This window comes from Lichenostomus cassidix, chromosome 2, assembly GCF_008360975.1.
Source record: "Lichenostomus cassidix isolate B80296 chromosome 2, HeHo_3.0, whole genome shotgun sequence".
NCBI classification, from domain to species: Eukaryota; Metazoa; Chordata; class Aves; order Passeriformes; family Meliphagidae; genus Lichenostomus; species Lichenostomus cassidix.
Window position 1 is genome coordinate 117,339,868 of NC_139482.1, and position 24,097 is coordinate 117,363,964.

The 24,097-nt window shown below is 37.6% G+C and overlaps 1 protein-coding gene across 4 annotated transcripts; it reads right to left on the bottom strand.

The window, feature by feature from the left end:
- Nucleotides 1–149: 149 nt before the first annotated feature.
- On the bottom strand, nucleotides 150–24,026 carry MYBL1 (MYB proto-oncogene like 1). 4 transcript variants are annotated; one of them, XM_085052954.1, is made up of 16 exons: nucleotides 23,603–24,026; nucleotides 19,849–19,951; nucleotides 19,653–19,724; nucleotides 16,820–16,912; nucleotides 15,424–15,644; nucleotides 13,577–13,760; nucleotides 13,283–13,357; nucleotides 11,702–11,803; nucleotides 10,247–10,480; nucleotides 9,619–9,984; nucleotides 9,011–9,153; nucleotides 8,686–8,800; nucleotides 6,954–7,070; nucleotides 6,763–6,867; nucleotides 4,627–4,806; nucleotides 150–2,794 (listed from the first exon to the last, which is right to left on the bottom strand). In XM_085052954.1, exons 1-16 carry the CDS (start codon nucleotides 23,620–23,622, stop codon nucleotides 2,666–2,668), a joined length of 2,259 nt encoding a protein of 752 aa, XP_084909080.1. In that variant the 5' UTR covers nucleotides 23,623–24,026; the 3' UTR covers nucleotides 150–2,665. The 4 variants fall into 4 exon arrangements, with proteins under 4 accessions (XP_084909080.1, XP_084909081.1, XP_084909079.1 ...); XM_085052955.1 differs by having other exon boundaries at nucleotides 4,627–4,752; nucleotides 11,702–11,806; XM_085052953.1 differs by having other exon boundaries at nucleotides 11,702–11,806; nucleotides 23,603–24,025.
- Nucleotides 24,027–24,097: the final 71 nt, after the last annotated feature.

Sequence of the window (24,097 nt, forward strand, 5' to 3'; positions counted from 1 at the left end):
AGTGTAACCCACTGATTCCCATGTCTGCTGTCTCTGCCCAGTCCAGAAAACACAGGTCTCTTGCAGTTCCACAGGCACACATACATACACACATAAAGTGTTTTAACAAGCACTGAGTGTTACAGTTTTCAAACAAAAGACACTAACAGTAACCTGGTACATAGATTCTTTATTTCTGACATTAACACGGTCTGTATTGTGAGATTCTCTTACATAAAAGAAAAGTTTGTAGTACAACAAAAACTAAGATAAACAAGGCATTTGTTGTACATTATGTCAAACCTTAGAACAAAAATATGGTGTAATATGTATTTAGGTTTCATGCAAGTTTGGCTGCTGCATGTACAATTTACCTATAAACTGAAAGAAATGCAAATGCACACAACATTAAAAAAGTAATAAGATGCCTGACATATGAAAGATTAAAACCTTCCTGCTAAAGCAACAAAGTAGGAGTTAACTAAACGATCCAACCAATACCAACACAAATTATTACTACTTACCATAAATCTATGCTTAAACTTGGTATAGGTAGTTTTGATGATACCATTTCTACTTCAATATACCATCTGCATTCTAGATAGTCATTCTGTCTTAATGTCTGATTTCATTTTTTGTGAATTAAATGCTGTCTCCAGCACTATATCTTGCTGTTAAATCCATTCTGGTAATGCACACCTAAATCTAGGACTGCCAAGAATTCCAATTGACTCCTCTAAATTTTCCCAGGTGAGGAGTAATCCTGGCATGATGGGCATTTTCTGATCCCTTGCTTATAATAGGGTTCCCGCCCCCCTTACAATTTTGATGTGAATTAAAAACTGCTAAAAATGTTTGTGCCTACTACTATTAGAGCCAATATCAAAAAGCTCGTAAAAACAAGGATTGTATAAGCTGAGATGCTTTAAAAAAGTTTAAGAACCCATTACCTTCCTTGTGCCACTCATCACATGTTAAAATGTTAAAATTCTCCATTAATTAATTCTTCTCTACCATCTTTGATATTAAAGTGTTAGGAACACTTTCCACACCCTGCATAGTACTGGTTGACCTCATAAAGTTAACTAGAGAACCTGACATCATGTAATTTTACATACAGTGCATATGATGCTCGCTCTTTCCATCTCTCATAGCAGCAAGCCGATTCTGCCACGATCTGTAGCAGCACACCCGGGAGTGGAGAGGAAGAGTGTTTGAATTATAAATAACTAAAACTACAGTGTTCAATTCTATTTACCTGTCAGTATCTGTTGAGAGCACTCCATTATAATTTGCTCGAAATTAACTACATAAAAATCTCTACAACAAAAGCAAACCAAAACATTCCTTCAAAACCAAAAATAAAGACATAAAATAAGTGCAAATACCTAAAATAGGCAACTAAAGCAAGTGTTGTGACCTGTATACCTTTAAATAAGGACAAAGGTTTTTCATAAATAAAAGAACGTTCTCTTTGCTCTTCAAACATTTAGTCAGTATAAATGGTCAAAGTTAAGTGCAGATACAATTGTTTTGAGATCCAAGGTGCCAAGTTTCTTTAAAAAAAATAGAATAAAATATATATATTGAAAATGCATTAGTTTTTAGTTCCTATGCAGGACAAAGTACTCCTCAGTCTCATATAAGACCCCACCATTTCTTTCTAAATATATTTAAACAAGGTACAGGAACAGCTGCTGTATGATACAGGAATACCTTGTAATTATGTTGTAGACCAACATGATTTTAGGGCTATAGTGCAATCCTTATGTAGATGTAACATACAGTATAGATTCTTACACTTCACCACTGTAATTCCTCTGCTATTTCATATATTTTAAACTTGTCCTTTTTTTTTTCATCTTAGCTGTTTTAACAGGAAACAACATTGGCCTCTAGACAACCTGCATACATATAAATATCTACATTTAAGCTTTGAAATGGAAATAAATTATAAAAACAGACTCCTTTCCAATTTACAAAATTCTCCTTGTTCCTACATACTGTACAATACATTCAACAATCATCTCATTTTGAGATTTATGAAGAAAATACTGATGCTTTACACTAAACTTAATTCACCCCCCTCTGCCTACTTCTAGTACCATTTGCAAATAAATATATTTAACACTGTAGTTAATTTCATTGTTTTGCAGCATACCAAAAAAATTAGTAGTGCAACTTCCTATCCTTCCTTTGTACTCCTTTCCATTGTGTTTCTTTATATACTAGAAAAATGCTACATAAGCAAAAGCACATTCAGTCACGTATGTTGCTCGTTTGGAAACCAGTAACAACCTATAAATCTACTCTATATTGAAAATGCTCTAACAGATAAAAAAAGCGATGCAAGTCAAAAGAATAAATATGAAAAATAGACCTAAAAACTGTATGTTGTCAGTACTGCAATGTATTTTACCCTTCTTTGTATTTTAGGGTGTTACTCTCTTAATATTTTAAAAAATTCATTGCAGAACTGTTGGCAGTATCCCTTCGTAAAGTATGCAAGAGTTTCATGTCTGTTCTTTGTCAGTCAAAAGAAGAAAGGAAGCTTTAAGGTAGCTTTAAGGTTTCCCTTGGCAGACTCTCTCAAAGTAAAGACTTAATTCCCAAGAATGGCAAGGCAATGGCCTCCAACATTGTTTCAGTTTCAATGGAAAGAGATGGTTGTCAGCTGCAGTGACCATCACAGTATCAGAGACCTTGAATTGCTGTTGGTAGCTGTGTATGTGCTCAGATACCTTCTTGCTTGCTCAGTCATGATAAGCTGGTCTTCTGTTTTTCCATAAACAACAGCTTCCCAGTCACGATTGGGCTGCATAAAATAAAATTCTGTTAAAAAGCTTCTTTTAACAAACTAAAATACTTAAGTAATTCTCATACAACATTTCATAATAATAATAAATTATCAAAGCCTAGTAATAGTATATTTTACTGAGAAAAATCCAGTTCTACAGTACAATACCTAAAACCTGTGACAGAGCTCCCCCTCCACTCCTTAATCCAGCTCCCCAGCAGTACATCTAGGTTATGCTTCAAGTTCTAACACACACAATGAAAAAGACTCTTCAATAGAGACTAACTAGTTCAACAATTAACACATAAAAGGGAAGCTAATTAGGTCAGCTTCCCTTTGAGTATCTTCCTCTTTAAAGGTACGAAGTTCAGCGAGGAGAAAAACACATCACTGACAGCTGTCTGGAGACACCAAGTAAGGCAAAATGATTTGGCAGCCGAAAATATTGTGAAGAACTTTACTGAACCAAGCGGTAGCTGTGGAAGAATGGCCAGACTTTTTTGGAATATATTAGCAATGGCAAAGGAATTGGGAATAAAAATGATGAATAGAAGAATAATTAAGCTACTTGTCCTGCTTCCTCCATGAAGCAAAGCCTACACCTTCACATGATGTTCGGAATCTCGAGCTGATTTGTTTCAGCTCCAAATTGGACCTGACACTGGATGATTGTAACACGATGAAGAATGCATGATCTTCTCCCTCCCACATCGAGCTAGAAACTGATCCAAAGGATCAGTTCTGCACATAGATTCACAAAGAAAATTAGCTGTTTGAGATTCTCTGTAAATTTAGCAGAACTTGATTCATGGAAGGGACTTGGGGTTAGAGAGGTCACAAAAATGAGAGGGAATTCCTCTGGGAAAAGAGAAAAAAGAAAAGATGGTTCAATGAAAATATTTGTGAGTATACTATGACTAAGCTCCCATTTTAAGTATTCTAAAGAGCATACTTCTGGGGCCAGATAGATACATTCCCCTTTGCTGCAATTCACAGCAAAAATAATTTTCTTATTTCTTTAAATTTTAGAATCACAATTAAAAATGAATTTTCTTCTTCCTTCTCATAAGAAAAGAACAGAAAGTAGTACTGTTGCCTCTGTACTTAAAAACAGCATTGTTAAAGCAATTAAGCAGAACATGGAAGATCAGGCTCCAGGTGTCCTGTCTTTTATTATTATTTTTTCATTAATACAGAGCTGTAGATATTCTGAGATGACAAAAAATCTTTATACATTAACTCCCTACGGGACAAACTGGAATTGGTACGAAGTCAGGTCAAAGAATCTCTTCTTAAAGCTGGTGGTCAGGACATACACGGAGGGAAAACTAGGTTCCATGGTTTTACCAGTATTGAAAATACATGGATGCACAAGAACAGGCCCATTACAAGAACAATTACCAAACAGAACCTGTGGATGAACTCTGCTTAATGAATCCCACTGGCCTTATTATGAAGTAAGTACCAGACAAATTTCAGAAACTAGAAAGTGCTGTAGAAGTTTAGTTTGCACCAGGTCAAGTTTTCTAACTCCTAGTTTTGGGCATCCAGACTTGTTCTGCAGGTCTACCCTACCCTGTTTTTTCTCCCCCACATCTAAATTTTAGTGAAAAATCAGGTTGTTTCACTGAAACAGTGTGAAACATCAGGGTTGTATTTAAAGAACTTAGCTACGAATAAATACTTTCTGGACAAATGACCAACTTACAAGGAATACGGATCATGGAAACACTGACTGAAACTGGATCACTGATTTCAACAATTCTAGACATTAGTGCAAGACAGAAACAAAACACAAAAATTCTTTTTTAACCCACTAACAGAACTAACAGAATTCTTTGCATCCAGACCTGAAGAGCTTTCTCCATTTTGACATTTTTTGTAGCACATGCATTCAGTTTCTTCTTAATTACTGCATTTGCTTTGTTTGCTGGATTTGTATCCTGTTTTTCTGATGTCAGGTTACATCTGTTGTCCTGTATTTCCAACAATGGTGTCATTAATAAAGATGTGGTATATGCATTTTTTGACTATTGACAAAAAAGAGGGTAGGGAACAGGAATAATAATTAGTATTTAATATAAAAAGACTTCAACTGCTGTGTTCAGAGAAGCCAAAATGTAAACAAAGCAAATACTATCAGAAAGACCCTAGGAAAGAATCTGAAAAGAAAATGTAATGAACAGTAGCCTGGTCCATACTGGGATCCATAGTCAACACTAAGTATAGTACAACAAGCAGCTGCTAGCATGGTTTAGGTATTACTGAGTAGGTAAGTTCTTTACTCCAAAGCCACGCTACTCTGATAACATTCTGCTAAGAACAAGATTTGATAAAGTGGTAACTACAGAACAGTTTTAAAGAAAAAAGCTTGTAATTTGCTTCTAGCACAACCCTTGTGAAAGTAAGGACAAGGAGACTGGAGTAAAAAAGTGAGATCACATAAGTTTCAGGGGGAGGAACTGCTTTAAGAGCTGAAATAAGCACTGGATGGATCATTCCAGAAGAGTTTTATATGTTGATAATGTTTAGAAATAAAAAGAAATTAATCCAGCTTCAGTATGCAAAAGTGGAAGACAGATATATGACAATTTTAAAGACCAAAAATTAAATGACAGTAACAGTGGCATACGTACTTGCTTGCTTACAAGAACACCCCATTAAACTGCATTAAACCACCTTTAAGTATTTATTTTACCTCAGACCTTATTCCCAAATCATGATCACATGGCTGCACAGTTTCTACTCAAGGACTGGTATATTTTTCACTTTTCAATAAGATACTACCACTATCTCTCTTGCTAAGAGTGAATGCTCCTGTTGCACCAGGATTCCTCATGAAAATGATGGAAAAATCAACTTTTCCCCAGTCCCCAGCCTGTAATAGACCACAACATCATGGTGTATCTCAATAACCTCAACATCAGTGATACAAAATATACCGTATCATAGCCAAACATTATTAAGAGAACACCATGCATTTTGGTTATGATTGGAATGGCTGCAGCACTGCTGCACCTCCCAAAAGATGTTTTTGGGGAAGCTGGCAATTCCCACTAGACGGCAGAGCACCCAACACCCAGCAGGCAGATACCAAGGCTTGGCACAGAGTCTAAGAGGCACTTTAGAAGGAAATTTAGAAAATCGGCAAGAAAGGAGTATGACTTAAGCACCTTATGCAGTCTTTTTAAGGACCTTGGCTCCTTCATCCTGAATATAGCCTTAAACCTAATCAAGAATCACAGACATTTACTCTTAAAGAATTTAACATATACAGACATTAAGAACCACATTAGAACACAAACACAGAAAACATAAAGTTTTCCTACACGACTAAAGAACAATCTATTCAATCACTCAACTGACAAAACATTGAGCTTCTTTTTAAAGCAAAGAGGGACCAAAATAGCCCCATATCTGATTTCTTCCTGTCTTGGTTGCTGAGGCAGAAGTATTCAAATTCCTTTAGGCAGAGGAAGCACACAAATTTCATCTTTTACATGCTTGATATTTTTTAAAGTATTCCCCTACTATGTGAAGCAGGAAAAACATGCTGCCTGTTAAGCAATTAAGTATTTTCAGAACACATCTGCCAAACTGTCAAGTGTGCAAAGCACAGGAGCAAATGTCATCCTCCTGGTATAGTGCAGAGAGCTTCAGCATGCTGTGTATGCTAAAGTTTATAGGTAACCAGCATGGAAACAGCAATAGCTGCAATAGCAAACCTGCAAAGCATTCACATTACTTTACCAATCCTACTCTGAAGGCCTGAAAGGAAAAATTCATGCATGAATTCAAGCCCAATGTTCACCTATTTCCTAAGTACTTAAAATAATATTTCAAACTGAAGATATTTTTCACTTTCTAGATACATGAATCTAGCTTGAATCAAAAAATTTATTTTAGTTGACAGAACAAAAGATATATAGTTCCATATTATTATTGCTGCCAGCAATGCTCTTCAGTTAGTTTAGTTTAATTCTTACCTGTACATCTAAACTATTATCTTCTGTCAAGCGCTGGGCACCAAGCTCTTCTTTTTCCTGTGAATCTAGGACCAGTGATTTTCTCACTTTTTTAGAAAAGTTGTGCTGAAATAAACATTTTGCAGAGAAAAAATGTAAAATATTCTTTAAAAGCAGTTATTTCTTGTTTGAAATTACTATTGTCATATTACCTCCTGCTTGCAGTTTTTATACAAAGTGTCATCTTCCTCCTTGGGAAATATATCTGTTCCAGTTTCCTCTTTCAAAACTTCCCTAATGTCTTCCTCCGAGAAGGCAAGTGGTTGTGACTAAAAGTTAATTAAAATTGAAGAGGAAAATACAGGAAGTCTATTAGTTCCAGTTCTTACCACATTCTACTTTCAGCTAATGCAGGCCAGAAAAGAGAACTTGCAAGATGTAGCAACAAAAGGATTTAAGCTACTGCAGTTGAAAACCACAGGGCTACATTTTAAGGCTATGAAGATTTCTGTAAGTTCATTTTACTCCACATTATTTCTAGCCAGATAAAACATATACATGCACACAGTGCCTCAAAAATGCAAGGTAGCATTGAAGAAGACAGACTACTCCTTTGCACTTATTAGTAATGGCTATCCACTGGTAAAAGGGATAAAAATAATTTATATATACTAAATACCTACTTAAACACATATGTATATATATGTGCATTAAAACATACTAGAAAACTGTACTAGAAATGTATGAATGTTGTTGTGAAAAGAATTTATACCAATTTGAACACAAATATTTGAATAAGACATTGATAGTCCTAAGTACAGCACAGAATTTCACAGAACCCATACAGATGGCTCCTTTGTGTACCAACAGGAGAAGAATTCCCTTAAGCCCTCAAAATTTGATTTTGAACAGGAGGTTAATAGTGGACAGAAACAGGAATGCCAAACCACTCCATTTGCATAGTGAGGGACTGTGAATCTATAGGGTAACACAGATGGTGCCAAGCCCTGTGGCAAAATCTGAGCTACCTTCTGTGTTTGCAGAAAAGAAGTAGTCAATATATATTGGCTGGAATTTTTTCAGAACTTGAAAAGCATATGTCTACTGAATTCCAAAAGTTATTATGCATTAACATACCTTAGCTAGGCTAGGAAGAGAACGAAAACTGAATGCATTTGGAACAAACTAACAAAAAAGGGCAACATTTTCCGTCATCAACAAAAACAAAACCAAAAAAAAAATCTGTGACAGCCAGAAGAATCAGAGGATCATGAACTGCTATACTATACTAAAATTTTGGGATTTAGGATGAAGACAACTGCAAACATTGCTTAAGATTATCACACAGTGGTAAACATCTAGTTTCAGTCCTAGTGCTCTAGAAGAACCAAAACCAGAGAACAACTCAGCTCTAACATAGTTCAGAGGATTCAAAGATAATGCAGTTTCTCAAGGGAAACATGAAAGTTGTTTAAAATAATAAGGTCAGTCATACTCATCTTCAGCAGCTTGCTCTTACTAGATTACCCAGCTGGAGAACCTACATCCATTCATTCTCTAACTTACAATTTTTCCTTTGTAAAAACAAAACCCTAAAGTATTAAAATCTCAGGCAATTGTGTAATTACTGGCTTGTAAGAGAAACAGTGTTAGAAAGGCTAGGCAAATTTAAAACAACTCACAAATATGAAACTGATGCATTTCAGATTACTGTGGATCAAATTATTATAAGGACCAAATTACTATTCAAGAAGACAGTGCCTCCATACTACCCTGAAGGATACAAGTCTCACAACCAAATCTGAAGCGTTTTTGCTTCACATTCTAGTTGTCCTCTAGGATAAGAAAATGCTTTCTAAGATCACACTGAGGCTTACAGTACCTCAAAACCAAGGGGGCATTTAGACTTCAACAAAGAAGAAAAGAAACAGTATCATCACATACCATAAGTCTGAGGGGACCATACTTTTTTTCCTGAGCAGCCAAAGCATTTTTAAAAGGAGTTGGTGTCCTTGGTGTTGAACCCAAAAGAGATCTTCTCATTGTGGGAGTCCTAAAACTATTCAAGCATAGAAAAGCGTTCATACTTGTACTTTAATATTTTATCATTAGTAATGTACTAAAATTAAGAACATTTTAAAATACCTTCATTTACACAACAGATATCACCACCATGAATCTGCAAGTACTGAGATCACCATAGTATTACCCCACATGTATTAAACATTAAACATTGGGTGGTGTTACTAAATTAATGCAATAAACCTACCCCACATTTTCCTTTTGATCTTGTGGTGTCATTTCCTTGTGTAGAGGAGTTGTAATAAGAACTTTCTGCCCACAGATTGGAGTCGATGTAAAAGAAGGATTTTCAAAGTTAAATTGTTCATTTCCAGAGCAAGTGTTGAAAAACTAAGCACAAGAGAGGGAAAAAAAAGGCAACCTTACAGGACAAAGTTTCACCATTGTGCTGAACAGCAAAAAACCCCAAAATTATACACATGCATCTGAAAGACTTTTACAGACAAACCCCAATACTCTATTCTTGACTTGGACTGATTGCTGAAACCTTGATTTACTGCCTAAAATCCCTACTACTTGAGTCACAGAGACAAAAGGTCTCTATCAACAATTATTTGCATAAGGAAGTGCGAGCTGAGACACAGTTTGTCACAGCTGCTGCCCTCCCCATCAGTATTCAAAACAGAGGTTATTTAATGATTTATTTTTAAGATATTTACCTTTACACAGATGTTTTAAGAAGTTTTTTGACATATTTATTTAGGCTACAGTGCACTACTAGGGAAGAAACTATTTTAAATTTATAACCTACCCACAATAGTCGTCATGTTTAGTCATATTTCAAAATACACTCACCTGTGATGGAGAAAATGGTAGTGTTTTCACTGGTGTCCGCTTTAGTGCAACATTGACGGCATCATTACACAAGCCATCGTTCAGATCAGTAACCGGGGATTGCCCAACGCGCAACCTCTTTTTCTTTCTCAGGATAGCAGGTGGATTGCTGAACTTAGTTAAGTTTGAGGTTGTTGAAAAGACTGTTTCCTCATCACCACTGATGCTACCGTGATTTTTGCCATCAAGCATAACGCTGACATTATACTGGCACTCTGCAGCCCCTTCGCTGTGTTGAAGCCGCATTAGTTTTACTGGAGCTGGCTTGACAGGAGATACAACAGCCTCTGAAAGCTCAAAACAGGTATCACTCCACGCTACCGGATCCTATGAGACAAGATGCAAAACACTAGCAGGCTTATCCAAGATTACTTCACAATCTATCAGCTCTCCAGCTCCACAAGCCATATACTGAATTACGCTCCCTGTTTTTCATATAAAACACAATTCTTTTAAAACAGGCAATAACAACACTTGCTAAGTCTGAAATTATAGACAAATACAAAATAAGGTAATTTTAAGAGTATTTCACACATATTGTCTAAGTTGACATTCCTAATTAAATTTTTTAGAAGGAATACAGACTTACAATTTCCATAAGATCTAGTGTCTCTGCAAATTCTGGAATGGTTTGTAGAGGTGTTAACATTCTATTTGCTTCCACACCCAAATACTTAGGTGGTGAATTCTGCTGAACAGGTGTGATGCGGGTCTCATCCATGCTGTAGAAATCACTTGTTTGTTCCTCAAGGCTACTCAGTGCATTAGGCATACAGTCCTCCATGATAAAATTTCCAGACCAACAGGACAAGCTTCCAGCTTGCTAAAAAGTTATGAAAAAACATGTTAATCGACTTAGAGGTTGAAAAGAGTCAATTATGTGACTGCAGGGCAGGAAAAAGAAGTGGAAATACTAAGCATAACTAATAATTTTGGCATTTTTAAATACTAATTATCTGTTTCAATAAATGCAGTTAATTTTCTCTTTACATTAACATACTCAGCATTCTCAAATTCTCATATTTTTGTCTTACCTCTCATTCATATCTTATACAGACTCATAACTTAAGTAATAATGGGCTGTATTGGAAGCCATTTCTGACGCAAGTTTCTTGCATACCTGAAGACCAGTATATTATGAAGCCATCTTCAATACAGAACACAGGTAGACTTTAAGATTAGGAAATGTTTCTAGAGTGTAAAATACTGCTTGTGTTATCTGGGGTTTTTTTAATGCAGGCTTTGCATTAATAGTTTAGTGAACTTCTATAAGGTTACCCCATTTCAGTAGATTGCTTAGGACCCAAGAAACAAAGTTTAATTTTGATTGGAAATCTTGAAGCAAACCAGATTCTACTAGATAAGTAGAACATTGTACTGTTTCAAAAGAATGCCAGGAATAGCTCCACCACATAAAACATGAAGTTCACCTATAATCTAAAATAGTAATCAATATGGTTGGGTTACTTGGGTGTCTGATATGCACAGCCTTCTGAGGAAATCAGTCATCTGCAAGTTACCCTACTTCTACAGATTTAGGGAAATTCCACACACAAATTGCATACAGTACATATTTATTTACTATTTGTCATGTCCAAATGTGGATATTAAGTAGTGCAAACACTCAGACTGAAGTTTGAGGAAAATATAATCTACAGGGCATTTCAAAATCAAATGGGGCAAAGCACAGGTATTTTTCACCTTTCTCTATTGAGCAGATGATCAACATTGCTGATCTATAAAACTGAATCGCAGTGACATCAAATGTGTTACCTCTTGAAGAGGATTAAAATACTGGGTCTTAGGTACTGCCAAATTGCTGGTCATACTTGTGCTGCCTTCACAGTTTAGAAAACTGCACTAAAAAGAAGTTGTCTCAGTTCTAATATATAGATTTTTGCTTTACAATGCAACAGCCATAGGTTTGATTTTAGAGGGTCAGGTGAAAAAAGCACCACACTAAACCAAAGAACCATTACTCAATTGCTGAGGATTAACCTCAGTAATGCACGTTCATATATTTAGAGAAATTTACAGTCCTTACAGAAGACATTTGTTTTCTTCTGATTTCATTCTCTGCTGACATAAGTAGCAACTCAAGTTCCTTTATTTTCTTTTCTTTATCAGGATCATCATCAATAAATGGCTGCTGAAAAATTTAAGAAAGAAGCCATTACTATTTTCCACTTCCACCACCCCTTCTATATTGTAACACAGCTGTATTTTTAACAGGAATCCACACACAGAGGGAATAGAACTCTTCAAGCTGTATCATATTTTGTAATACAGAAGTCACTTGGAAGCAAAACAACTCCAATTACCAGGAAATTGATCTCATGTTAAAGTGGTGTGTAAGGTGGTATTTTAACTGGATTCTAATATGGCCTGTAAGTGATCAGTGTGCTGTAAGACCTTCTGAACTAAAGTCACTACATGGTATCTTTAATAGAACCAACACTGTTGGCACACTGGTTTATGCATTTGTGTCTTCACACGCTTTCTAAAATTTTGTGTTATTTATCCTCACTAAGTGCACAACAAAGTGTTTCGAAGCAGCTTTTGCTGACACACTATCTATACAAGCAATGCCACCACTACTATCAGAAAAGAAAATTAACTCATTGGTTTCGATTGGTTTGTTTGTTCTTAAGCTCTTTAACACTTCCCATTATTGCTATAAATATAGGTGAGGATATATGCTATCCCCAGTTTAGAGGGTACTTCAAGGAGCAGAAAGTATCTTATACTTTTGTGTCGGGGGCAATCCAGAGCATCAAAAGCTATATGAGGCTTTGTTGTGACTTGTACTCTTACACCGAAACAGGGAACAAAATGCAACATGAAACAGATGACCTGCACAGGGAAACTTCAGGTTAGGTAGAGAATTCTATGGAAATGCTCTAACACAAACAAAACATGTATTATTCCCTGTGTCAAAATACTTTTTTTACTAATTCCAAATTCACAAAAATTCTTCCAAGTAGTCATATTAGAAACAAAGATGTATATTCATTCTGCACCACATGAGGAATTTCAGATATATTCCAAGCGAGCCCAAAGAAGTAAAAGGCAATAATATATCAAATTTTATTTGTTTTAAAGTTTCTTAATTCTTCAGCATTTAGAATGCTGCAAAAGAACATCTTCAACTGATTGATGTTTATCAGTGAGAAGGAAATAAAACCTAATGAGAACAAAAAAAGCACAGCCAGAAGTGGAAGTCACAGTAAGTTATTTGCTAGGGTAAGCTATTTTGGACAGGGTTATACTTATTATATATTTGTAAATAGTAAAGTCTTGTCTTTAGATCTCTCGTAAGATAGGTAATACTAATATAGGTCACGATTTAACCTCAAGCTTTAACAAGCTGCCTATATTTTAAGCTTTATTTCTATCAGAAATAAGCACAAACATCGTGTTTATGGGCTATATCAACACAGCTTTTTTTTTCCCACCTAGAACTACCAACTACACTAGCAAGCCTACTTATAGAGGAACTTCTACAAATTTAGGTGAATGATAAAGTCTAAAAGGCGTTTTGAAGATACACATCTTTTAACTCTTGATTTTACTATATGATATGCAATAAATTCTCTTTAATTTACAAAGGCTGTTAACAGTTTACCTGAACTATGTTGGAAGAAGATGGAGCATGTTCTAGACAGCTGCCTTCTGGTGAGGCATACTGATATGCTGGAATCTAAAAAGACATAAGACATTTTACAAACCTCAACAAAAGGAGACTATAAAATTATCTCGTTTATTTTACATAAACTATTTATGTTTTACAAAGCCTAAGTTGCCATAAAAATCACAAAAATACTCAACAGTCTTCAAGCTTTCAGATTTATTTCTCGTTTGAAACCAAATCTCTTATTTGAAACTGGAAAATATTTATTATTCTAAATTTTGAACTTACATGTGCCTGAACAGGTACATAAAATTGATTCTGAGTGTGCAAGTGTTCCATAGTCAGACAGGGTTGGGGCTGAAGTTCAGCAGAACTAGTGCTTTCAGACTTTATAACACTTTGCAAATATCCTTCCTGTTCCACCTTTCTTCGCATTGTTGAATTCCAGTGATTTTTAATTGAATTGTCAGTCCTAAAATGAAAGTATAAAACAGTGACTGGTATCTGTATCTCAAAATTTAATATATGGTACAATTTACAGGGCTTCTAGAGTACGTTCATCTGAAGTCACAAATCCAGAAGTCTCCAGCATCTTAGACTGAAAGTTCTATTATCAGTGGGGGTTTGGCATAATTATTAGAAAGCTACTCTTTTAAAAACTTCCTTCTACTAAACTTAAGTCTGCAGGAAATTAAGGGCAGAAAAAGAGAAGGCCTTGGTTCTGACTGTAATCATGAGGGAGAACCTGTTTTCTTAGATACTTGGAATAACATAGTGAACACATGGTTATTTACCCCTCTGCTATGAATTTGTAGTAAAAGTAGCTAAGACAATCACCCCACTGTCCCACAGCATAATAAAGGCACTCTGGCTGGTGTTTGCCACTGGAAGACATCTCTTCTAAAGCTGACAGCCTGCAACTCCCCCTCTACATTTTATGTGCAGCTTTATGGAAGAACACCCTACTACCTCTTCATCCGCTTGATCATGGATGGGGAAAAACAGGAATGGCATTTTGACAAACAGGCTGAAATCACTTTTAGGCAAGAGTAGACTCTAACTGTATTACAGTCTAAAATACTAGCATTATTATTCCTAGCCTTTGGTAGAGAAACAAAAATTGGTTAAAGCCCCATTCTTCACTTAAAGTCACCTCCAAGAAGTATTCCCCTTTTTCATTCCACTAGTGTTGGACTCTACAAGCATTCTAGGTCTATCATCTTTAGCAATCTTTAGCTAAGAGTCTCTGATTTATTGACAACAAACAAGTTAGTAAATTAGGAATTCCTCTGTCAAACTCATCTTCCCTCTCTGAAATTCTATTTATATGCAACCCATTCTCTTCTCATTCCTCCAAAGGATTTACTGTGAGCCGTGGATTGTGCACTTAAAGCACAAAATTTTTAAGCACACATCTCTCAATATGCCCAGATAACAAATGCTGACATTCCTTAGGCACTGCTAGACAGTCACCTCCTGAACAGACAAACTGAATTCAGAAAGGGACAGCTTAACACTGAATTTCAATTAACAGTACAAGGTAAAATAATGATTTCACTAAACTTTTCACACACTAAAATTTTGTTTCCCACAACCATAAAAATTGGCAAACTTGAAAGAAATATAAGAAGAACAATGCATACAATTATTTATTAACTTAGAGACTTCATGATAACCAACTAATTTTGCAATGCATGACTCCTAAGCCTGCACATTTGAAGGTTACTAAGATTTTCTGTTGCAAGTGTCCAGTTCAACAAGTGCTACAAAAAAAAGAATCTGATCTTAAACCAGGAAAGTCACCCTCAAATGCAAGTTAATGAAGGCACTTTGATATCAAATAATTTTTCTACTACTACATGAAGTTAATTCTCTTCAGCTCTATTACAGAGGGGTTTTAAGTGATTAGGAGAATTTTGAAGATACGTCCAGAGCATTAGAGGTGTCTTTATGGGGTTTATGGCTTTTTAAGAATACATAACAAGTGCAAAAGATTTTTAGCATCTATCAAGATAAACAGATTGTGATGTAAGTTTCAAAAGAGGCTCTCTAACTGACAAGTTATGATTTGAAAGGGTACTGTGATGACCACTTCTCGTATTCAAACATTTAACACAAATAGAGTTGAAAAGCACCTTCCAGGAAGAAGTTTTGCTATTTCAGCCCATCGGTTTCCCAAACGCTTGTGAGCTTCATAGATTATTCTGTCCTCTTCTTCTGTCCACGAAGACTTTTTTACCTCAGGATTGAGATGGTTATGCCATCTTTCTCTGCATTGCTTGCCTATTCTTCCTTTCAGGTGTTTTGCAATTAGAGACCAGCGCTTTGGACCATACTTCTGAACTAATTCGATAACCTGGAATACAGATGAAAGCACATAATTTCAAAACCTAACTTACCGAATCAAAGGCTGAGAACACTGATAAACTCACATTTTAGAAAAGCATTATAATAGTCAACTGATATTAGGCCTAAGGAGGCAGACAATGACTTGGGGGGTTAAAAATTATTTTTCAAGAAATCAAAAAATTACTAACTCCAAATTATCTGTTTAGAATGTAAGTGCATACTGATGAAAACATTCATTTGGAAGTTCCCTTTCTGTCACCCACTGTATAAGCTGACATTAGGACAGGCCAAAAAGAAACTGGTAAAGATGTTTCGTTTGACCTTTTTCAACAATATACATACAAGGAAAAACCCACACCTCTAAACCTAGAAATGGAATGGAGGTTGGGAGTTTTTACACATTAAATGCTTTTTCCTAAAAGATTAATGAGAACTGTAAAAAAATAATTAGGAAGACCATATTCATAAATTGACAAATAGTATTTTAAAGCATCTTACAAAAGTTTTAAACAGTAGGAACAAGAAACAAATTCCAAATATCATGTGAAAGCTATATTTGCACCTTCCTACAAGGCAGTCCAAATTTTGCAGGCAAAAGGCTGCAGTACAGATTAATAACAGTGGGGTAAAAGAGGAGTCTAAAACATTGATAGCTTCTTTATAGAAAGACATGGTTTCATAAAATATTCTGTGTTGGAAGGATCACAGTATTCTGTGTACCCAGAAGGATCATTTGAGTCCAATGGCCCATACACAAATCAAACTCACAACCTTGGCATTATTAGCACCATGCTCTAATTAACTGAGCTGATCTCAGGGTTGTAACAGTAGATTATGAAATAATTTCCCTTATTCCCAATCCTGTCAAGTCTGTAAACAACAGGTATAAACAAGACCTTTGATCTTTAGTGCTACCAAGAAACCCCCCCCTGCTTGATAAGCCAGAGTAATTCAGCCAGCAATCTCACTAATGGGAAATGAAACACTTGAGCAGACCAGACATTCCATCCACTTAAGAGAGAATTTTTTTCTTCTCATACATCATACTGTAATATAAGTATCCATGCCACAAGATGCATCAGACACCAACTATATGGGAATGAAACTTAAGAAGAAGAACACATTCTAAGCAGTCATATGCCAATTTTATTAAAGAGCAGAGTATCAATTAGATTTTATTACCCTCTGATCTTCTTCTTTAGTCCAGGGACCTTTAATCAATTCTGGGTTTAGTACCTTCTGCCATCGATGCTGGCACTGAAAATCTGAACGATTCTGAAACAGTTTTAGAAGACCAGTGTAGCTGTTAAACTCTCAAATACATAAAGCTGTAAGTACTTTCTAGCATGAATTATTAGATTATTTCAAATTAAAATTCTTATTTAGAACTTTGTTCTAAGTATAATAGTTAAATTCTCCCTTACTACTTCTTATTCCAGTTGCTTACAAAAACTCTTCTCCAGAAAAAAGACACCTTGCATGAAGCTCTAATCTAATTACTTCAACATACTAAGTTGATAATCAAATTCAGAACTTACTAACCTACTCTTCTTTAAAGAAAAATTTTTTTTTCCTCATTACTCCACACTTTCTCTGAACTTTGTGGCTGATATACTTTTGACATTATCTATAACTCAAATAAGGAGAGAATCTTTTTAAGGAAATAGTTTTTCTTTCAAATAAAAGAAAACACATTTCCTAAGTCCCAGATGAATGTATTCTCAGCTCTTTACTGGAGTGTTAAGGAAAACAAATTTATATCAAATTTAGTTAACACATACTAATTAAACATCATGGCTTTTGCTGGTCAGGACAGATGGTGCTTTTCTGTAGCTTCACTGAGGATCTTTTGAAATATTTTCCCCAGTTATGAAAGAGAACTTTCACTTGGCCTCCTATAAACTGTCTATATGAAGAGGTTGGTCCAATCCTTAGAAATACGCAGGTAAGAGCCTGCCCTAGGATAACATACTTTTTTAACACCAGGACATGATTATTTATTTGCTTCAGTGCAAGCTGTGGGATAGCAAATACCAGTTTTGCAAGGTTTTGCTGGGTTTGCCTACCAAGTAAAGGTGTTGCCATACTAAGATCAAGTTAACAAAGCAGCAGTCTGCAAGACCAGAAAAAACACCCAGAACACTAACACTTGAAATTACATTGTTCTTGGTATCTTCAAGCTAATCACAAATAGTAATTGTATGATTAAAAGCACACTACAGTTTGTTACAAAACATCATCATTTCCTGTTGAAAACAAGCTGTAAAAGACAGACTCAATACAGGATAGCTGTTTGCATTTTGATGAAAGAAAATAATTTTGAATTGTGGCCTTTTAGTGCTTTTATCTTCCAGACATTTCTGAAATAATAATATAATTTGGAGAGAAGAGCAAAGCAAATGATAGAATCAAACAATATAATTGTTTCAGTCTGCCTTAACCACAAAAAAACCTGAAAGTGATTACAACCTACATTCCCTCTCTTGAGGGTCACCTTGAAGCCATCTTCACTTTTGTGGGGCAGAATGGAGGGAAGGTTTACCTATGTCCAGTCCAGTAACAAAATGAGGGTTTGAAAACACAGCAATTTGAGGGCCTTTACAATTCAGGATACACTTGTTTTACCTGGCAAAAGACCGTCAGTAACAAGGTATGTGCAAATTATGCCAGTCTCTATTATTTGGCTGTTGCAATGGGTTTCCTAAAGAGGCTGTGGAGTCTCCATCCATTGTGCTATTCAAACCCAAAAGGACACCATCCTGGGCAGCCTGCTCCAGCAGATGAGCCAGATGACCTGGAGAAGTTCCTTCCAACATCAATGATTCTGCAGTAGGCAATCTGATCATGCACGTTTCCCATGCTAACTGGGGAATATTTTTTTAACCTCACTTGGGCACAGCTGAACAACAGCTTTTTAGTCTCCAGAAGCATTTGTTTTCAGCTGGAGAACTTTTTACTAAACTGTTAGATCTGTTAAATGCAACTCCATACTACACCTGCATACAAGTATCGCCAAACATTTTCGAACAGCTTAATCTAAAAGCTGTTTGATATTATCACACTCTCTGCCATTCACTCATTTCACTGATTTTTATAAGAGAATAATATAGATGTAAGGAATATGGATTTCCTTATGCACTATGTAAATTTAGAAGCTTTGAGTTTATTCCCTGATATCTATATTTTGCCACTTGGAAAAAAAGTCAGAAGCATCACAGTAGCACAAAAATATGATGAAAACAATTCAAAGTTATAGCTGTTCAGCATTTAGAAATTAAAGTATTTTTTTACCTTACAATGGAATTTCATACAACCATATCATCCCACACAATACTGTAAGAACCTCAAAGGTAGGAGGCGGTCTAATTTTTTGATTTCTAATATTTCAATATTCAATACCACTTCTAGGAAGTGATTTCAGCCTTAGATTCTACTATGTTTTTCCAACAGGCATTTTATAACATCTGTTCAGAAGAGAAACAAACATCATCAATTCTACTTGTAGGTACTTTCTACTAGTGCCTCAGGGAGCTAGTCATCACTTTAAAAAATACCCAAACCAAACCCAAACAAACAAAAAGAACCCAAGAAACACACAGAAATAAATAAAACATGTGTGGCCCCTTGCCTATGGTGTTTAAGAAATTCACCCTGCTCCTTTCAAGCAATCTTTCAGATGCAACCCACTCTCCTCACTGCTTCAGAAGCAACCTGTGAACTGTGGATATAGCCACCCCAAGTAATGGAACCAATAAGATACAGGAATATATTCCATAATGAAAACAAATAGCAAAGAAGGCATCAACTACTTTTGATCATTTCAGACTACTGCTGAAGACTAAGCCAATAAGGTTTTTCAAGGTCTGAGCTAGACCTGAAGTCTGTTTTAGAAGCATCCTCTAAAACAGTTTTTATTGTTATGTGCTTCTGATTCTATTTCCCCTCATTTCCAAATTAGACATTATGACCAAAATAAACACTAAGAGAACTTAACTGAAACAGAAATTCAACTTACTTGTAGATGACTAGCAATGAAAGCCCAATCATCTGTACCATTTTGTTCCACCAGCTTCTTTAGCCTTTCATCCTGTTAAGACATAACCTCAGCCAGTAAATGTTACATGCTATCCAAATACAATACTAAATAATAACATATTTCATGAGCTAACAAGATCAGGTAGGGATCAGACTAAAGCAAAAAAAAGTATTACCTCTTCACGGGTCCATTTCACCTTGCTACATATCTTCTTCAAACCTTTTTGCTGTGGTACTTCATAGTCATGATCCATATACTGAAAGTCATCATCTTCCTCACTGCAAAATACAACAGGAGAGTGATGAAGATCAAAATAGAGTTTAAAGTACCCTGAATTACATTTTTTCCTAACTAGTTTTAACTTTTTTCCAATCTGTATACATTGTTCTAAAATGACATATGGGATTTGCACGATCACAAGGTCTGCCTTCAGCAGCTCACCATGTCAAAGTACAGAACTGATTTTAATTTCAAGGCCACACACTGGACAGATAATTCATTCCAAGTCAAGACTTCAAATTGAAGTAAAAACTACTTTTTAATATTCATGTTTTTGTAACACATTTTTTAATCTTTATTTTACATGAAGGAGCTTATAGAATGGTTTCTTAGGCTGCAAAATACATTCGTGATCCACCTCCGTAACTGAAACAAACGAGTGTCAAATAAGCAAATGGCAACTTGAGATTTTAAGTGGGCTGCTGACCTGACTAAAAGCGCTGCCTCAGTGTTACAGGAATTAGATACAAATCTTTGAAGACAGATAAGTTCCAGCAGAAATGACTTGGGCATCAATGCTGAGCCTCAAAGTAGAGCCAGAGGGGCAGGGAGCCAGGCACCTCTGCGACTCCACGGAGATGACGCTCCATCTACTGGAGAAATGCGGAACTCCACGGCCTGGCTAAACAAAGCCTTCCAAACAGGCGGCACAGGCAAGTGTTTCATGGAATCATCACTTAAGCTTCTGTGTCAGTGACTCACGGTAGCATAAATTCAAACACATGTGGAAACCTAGGTCTAACAAGAGCTGCAGTGTCCCTCCAATACTTACACCAAAGGCACAAAGAAGGGACTCCCATCCAAATACACCACCTAAATTAAAAGTAGTTTCACACTGCAATTTTAATTTTTCTCCATTCTATTATTGGTACAAAGGAGAATAAAAATATAAATTCACATTTGAAACAAAACATTAGTTCTGCTCATCCTTGACAATTTACTTCAATTTTTCAACCAAAAGTATAAAAAAGTCTTCCCCAGTAATAAAATTAACCTGTGCTAATGTCCTAAGAACAGATTAGATGGGAGATCTCACCATTATTTTCCAGAACACACAGCACAGTATGCTGATTAACCATTTACACATTATTTGTTATTTCCAATTAAGTCTGGTCCTGTTAGTCAAAAAGATCATACTTTATTCAAAAGCACTACCACAGGATAGTAAGTGCCCAACTCTTGCAGACTTGCTTCTACACCCTACAACACATCTGTATTTGCCCTACTCAGCTTCATGATGCAGCAGTAAATTGTAAATGTATTAAAACTCTAAGTTGCTGAAAGACAAGGCAGTAAACTTGTGGAAAGGTAAACAGCAAATTCTTCACCACACTTACAAAAAAAATGAGCTGCAAACAAAATGACTGTAACAAGTTTGCATTAACTGGCTTAAGACTTACAATAAGAGAACTTAAACTCAGAAGTAACTAAGTTTTTTCTTCTTCCTACCACCTCCTATTTTTTTTTTTTGTCCACAGGTATTTGACAAACTTCAAAGATATATCTAAGGATTGTAATACCAAAACATGCTTCTCATAATACCACTTCATACCAAGCAAGCCATACAGTTCACTTTTAACTAAAATTTGGCCTTCTTGTCCAGCCCTTTGTCAACACAACCTCCTCACCCACTGCACAGCAAACTAGTTTACAAGCAGTTTCCAGTTCCGTGAAAAGTCACAGGGATTCAAAAGAAGAGAAGGGGCTCCACGTACACGGCAGTGACGCCGATGAGAGTGCCAGACAACGCGGGGGCCCCGCGGGCAGCTGCGGTTCAGAGCCCTGCCCTGGAAATTCTCCGGCCGCACACGCGTCCCACAGCCAAACCGGCACAGCCCACCGTGCCTCCGTGCGCCAAGCAGGCGCTAACCTCTCCTGCACCTCGAGTCCGCCTCAACAACCTCCTAGTCCTGAGTCCTGTTTAGAATAGTGCTACAATAGACTAGAAATCAAATACAGATGAAGGGTTGGGACTACTACGTTAAGTTTTTAATTCAAAGGACAAGATTTTCAAACAGGTGGGGTTGTTATAGTTCATTTGACAATTCTTTTGCAGTTATGAAACTGTGCTAAAATACTGCACCGAAGTGGAAGGCAGACACCAAATAAAACATCTGGAACAATAAAGTACATTTTATGTGAGATCTGTGCTAGCTGTCCTTGCAATTCTGAGTTGAGAACCATTAAAGGAAAAAAATCAAGCTTGCAAATGCAACAATCAACACCAGTTTAACATTAAATCAATTTAAGATTAAACACCATTTGGTGAAAAACAATTATACTTTCTCCTTACTCTACATCTAGATTAAAAATCTTGAAGCCACTTTTATGTCAACTCATAGCTTCAATAATTTAGTTGTGGAGATAGCATCATCAGACACTGACACAGCATCCGCCTCGGGCTACCGATCTCTAACCAAACCTTCCTCTGCTATCCACAACCCGTTGTATTTTCAATTATGAAATCAAAGCACTCCACAGCCATGAGACAATACAAGCTAAAGCTCGACAAAATGAAACTACTGCTTGTAATACCACAGGTGAAAGTCCCTTAAACTACAAAATGCTAATTAGCAGTGAGAACAAACATTCTGTCTCCACGCTATTCTTGCAGACAGCCAAGCACACAGAGCTTCAGCAGCCAGCCTCTGCAAGCAAAGCCCCTTTGTGGCTTACACAACTAGAACACCAAAGCATTGCTTTCTTGCTTTAGTTGCAATTTTTCCAGAAAAATACTCTCCTATAAATTTTTTCCACATCAGAGGAAAATGCAGAAGCAGTTTTAAAATGTGTAACTTTGAAACCATCCCAAATTCCTGAAAAGTATGTATTCACAATAAATCCCAGATGCCATAGGTAAATCACCGAGTATAATTTCCTTTCTCAATCCTAGTCCTTCTCTTACATTTCTTTATCACTTTCCAGAAACTGATTTAAGACAAGAATAACCATAGCGACAAAACATTTCTCCAAGACCCACCTTCTGAATACAAAGCAAAGACACACCCATTTTCATATCAATATAACAAAAGATGTATGAAAGCCATCTAGGGCAGCTGCTGGAGCTCTTGAGCAAAACATGTCTCAGGAGTATTTCAGGCTAGATTGTGACATCTTCAATCAAAGAATGTGTCAGATGAGAGAAAGTAGGTACACTGAAGGTACTGGAAGAATCAACAGGCCCAAACCTTAAATCAAGGCTGTGCCAAAGCCATTCGGGAGGTGAAAAGGCAAAAGTATTATTCCACTAGAAGGAAAACAACCAGCACGGGAAGCTGCTGCGGAGACGACGTAGTTACTGACAGGCTCAGTTGCCCAGGTAAGCTATAAAAAAGACGACCTGAGCGAAACCACAGAAGTGAGAGCAGCTGCCAGGAGAAAGGCGGGATTTCTACGCGAGAGGTGGTGCCCAGAAGTCCGAGAGAAGAGATACCTGCGAGGCTGTCGGAGGGGGCAGGGAGGTGGGCAGTGACAGCCGAGGCCGGGGCGGTGGAAGGAGGCCAAGAGCAGCGGTGAGGGGCGGGGCGGCACCTGGCCGGGATCCCGGGGCCCGGGGGGGCACGTGGGCTAGGGGCGGCGGCGCGGAAGGCAGCACTGCCCGAGAGGGGATGGGGGGCAGAAAGCGCAGAGCGCCCCGGTCCCGCACTCACCTGCGCCGTCTCTCCGCCATCCTCGGCGCGCACCATAGGGGGGGCCGCCACGGCCGCGGGGCGCAGCACGGAGCCCCCAGCCGCCCGGGCTCCCTCTCTCACGGCAGGGCAGGGAACGTAGCGGGGCACCGGCGGCTCAGAAAGGCTCTAGCCGGGCAGGGATCCTCCCAGGGCCCGCTGTTCCCCGCGGTGCCCGCAGCGCCCCGGCGGCCGCCCTCAGCCCCGGCCCGGCCCCGGCGCTTCAGGCATGGCTCGGCCTGGCCGCTGCCCGCAAGGACGGGGCGCGCAGCGGCCCCTTTCGCGCCCCTACTGTGTCTCGCTCTCCGATGCTGTCAGAGCTGCCGCGGGCTCCGGCGGTGCCCGCCGCCCTCCGTCCCTCCGTGCCCGGGCCGCTCTGCTCCGCTGCCCTGCCCTGTGCCCGCCCGGCCCCCGCCGCGCACCGGCCGCCACCGCCGCTCGGGCTCAGCCGCCGGCGCTCGCGGCGCGCTCTGCCGG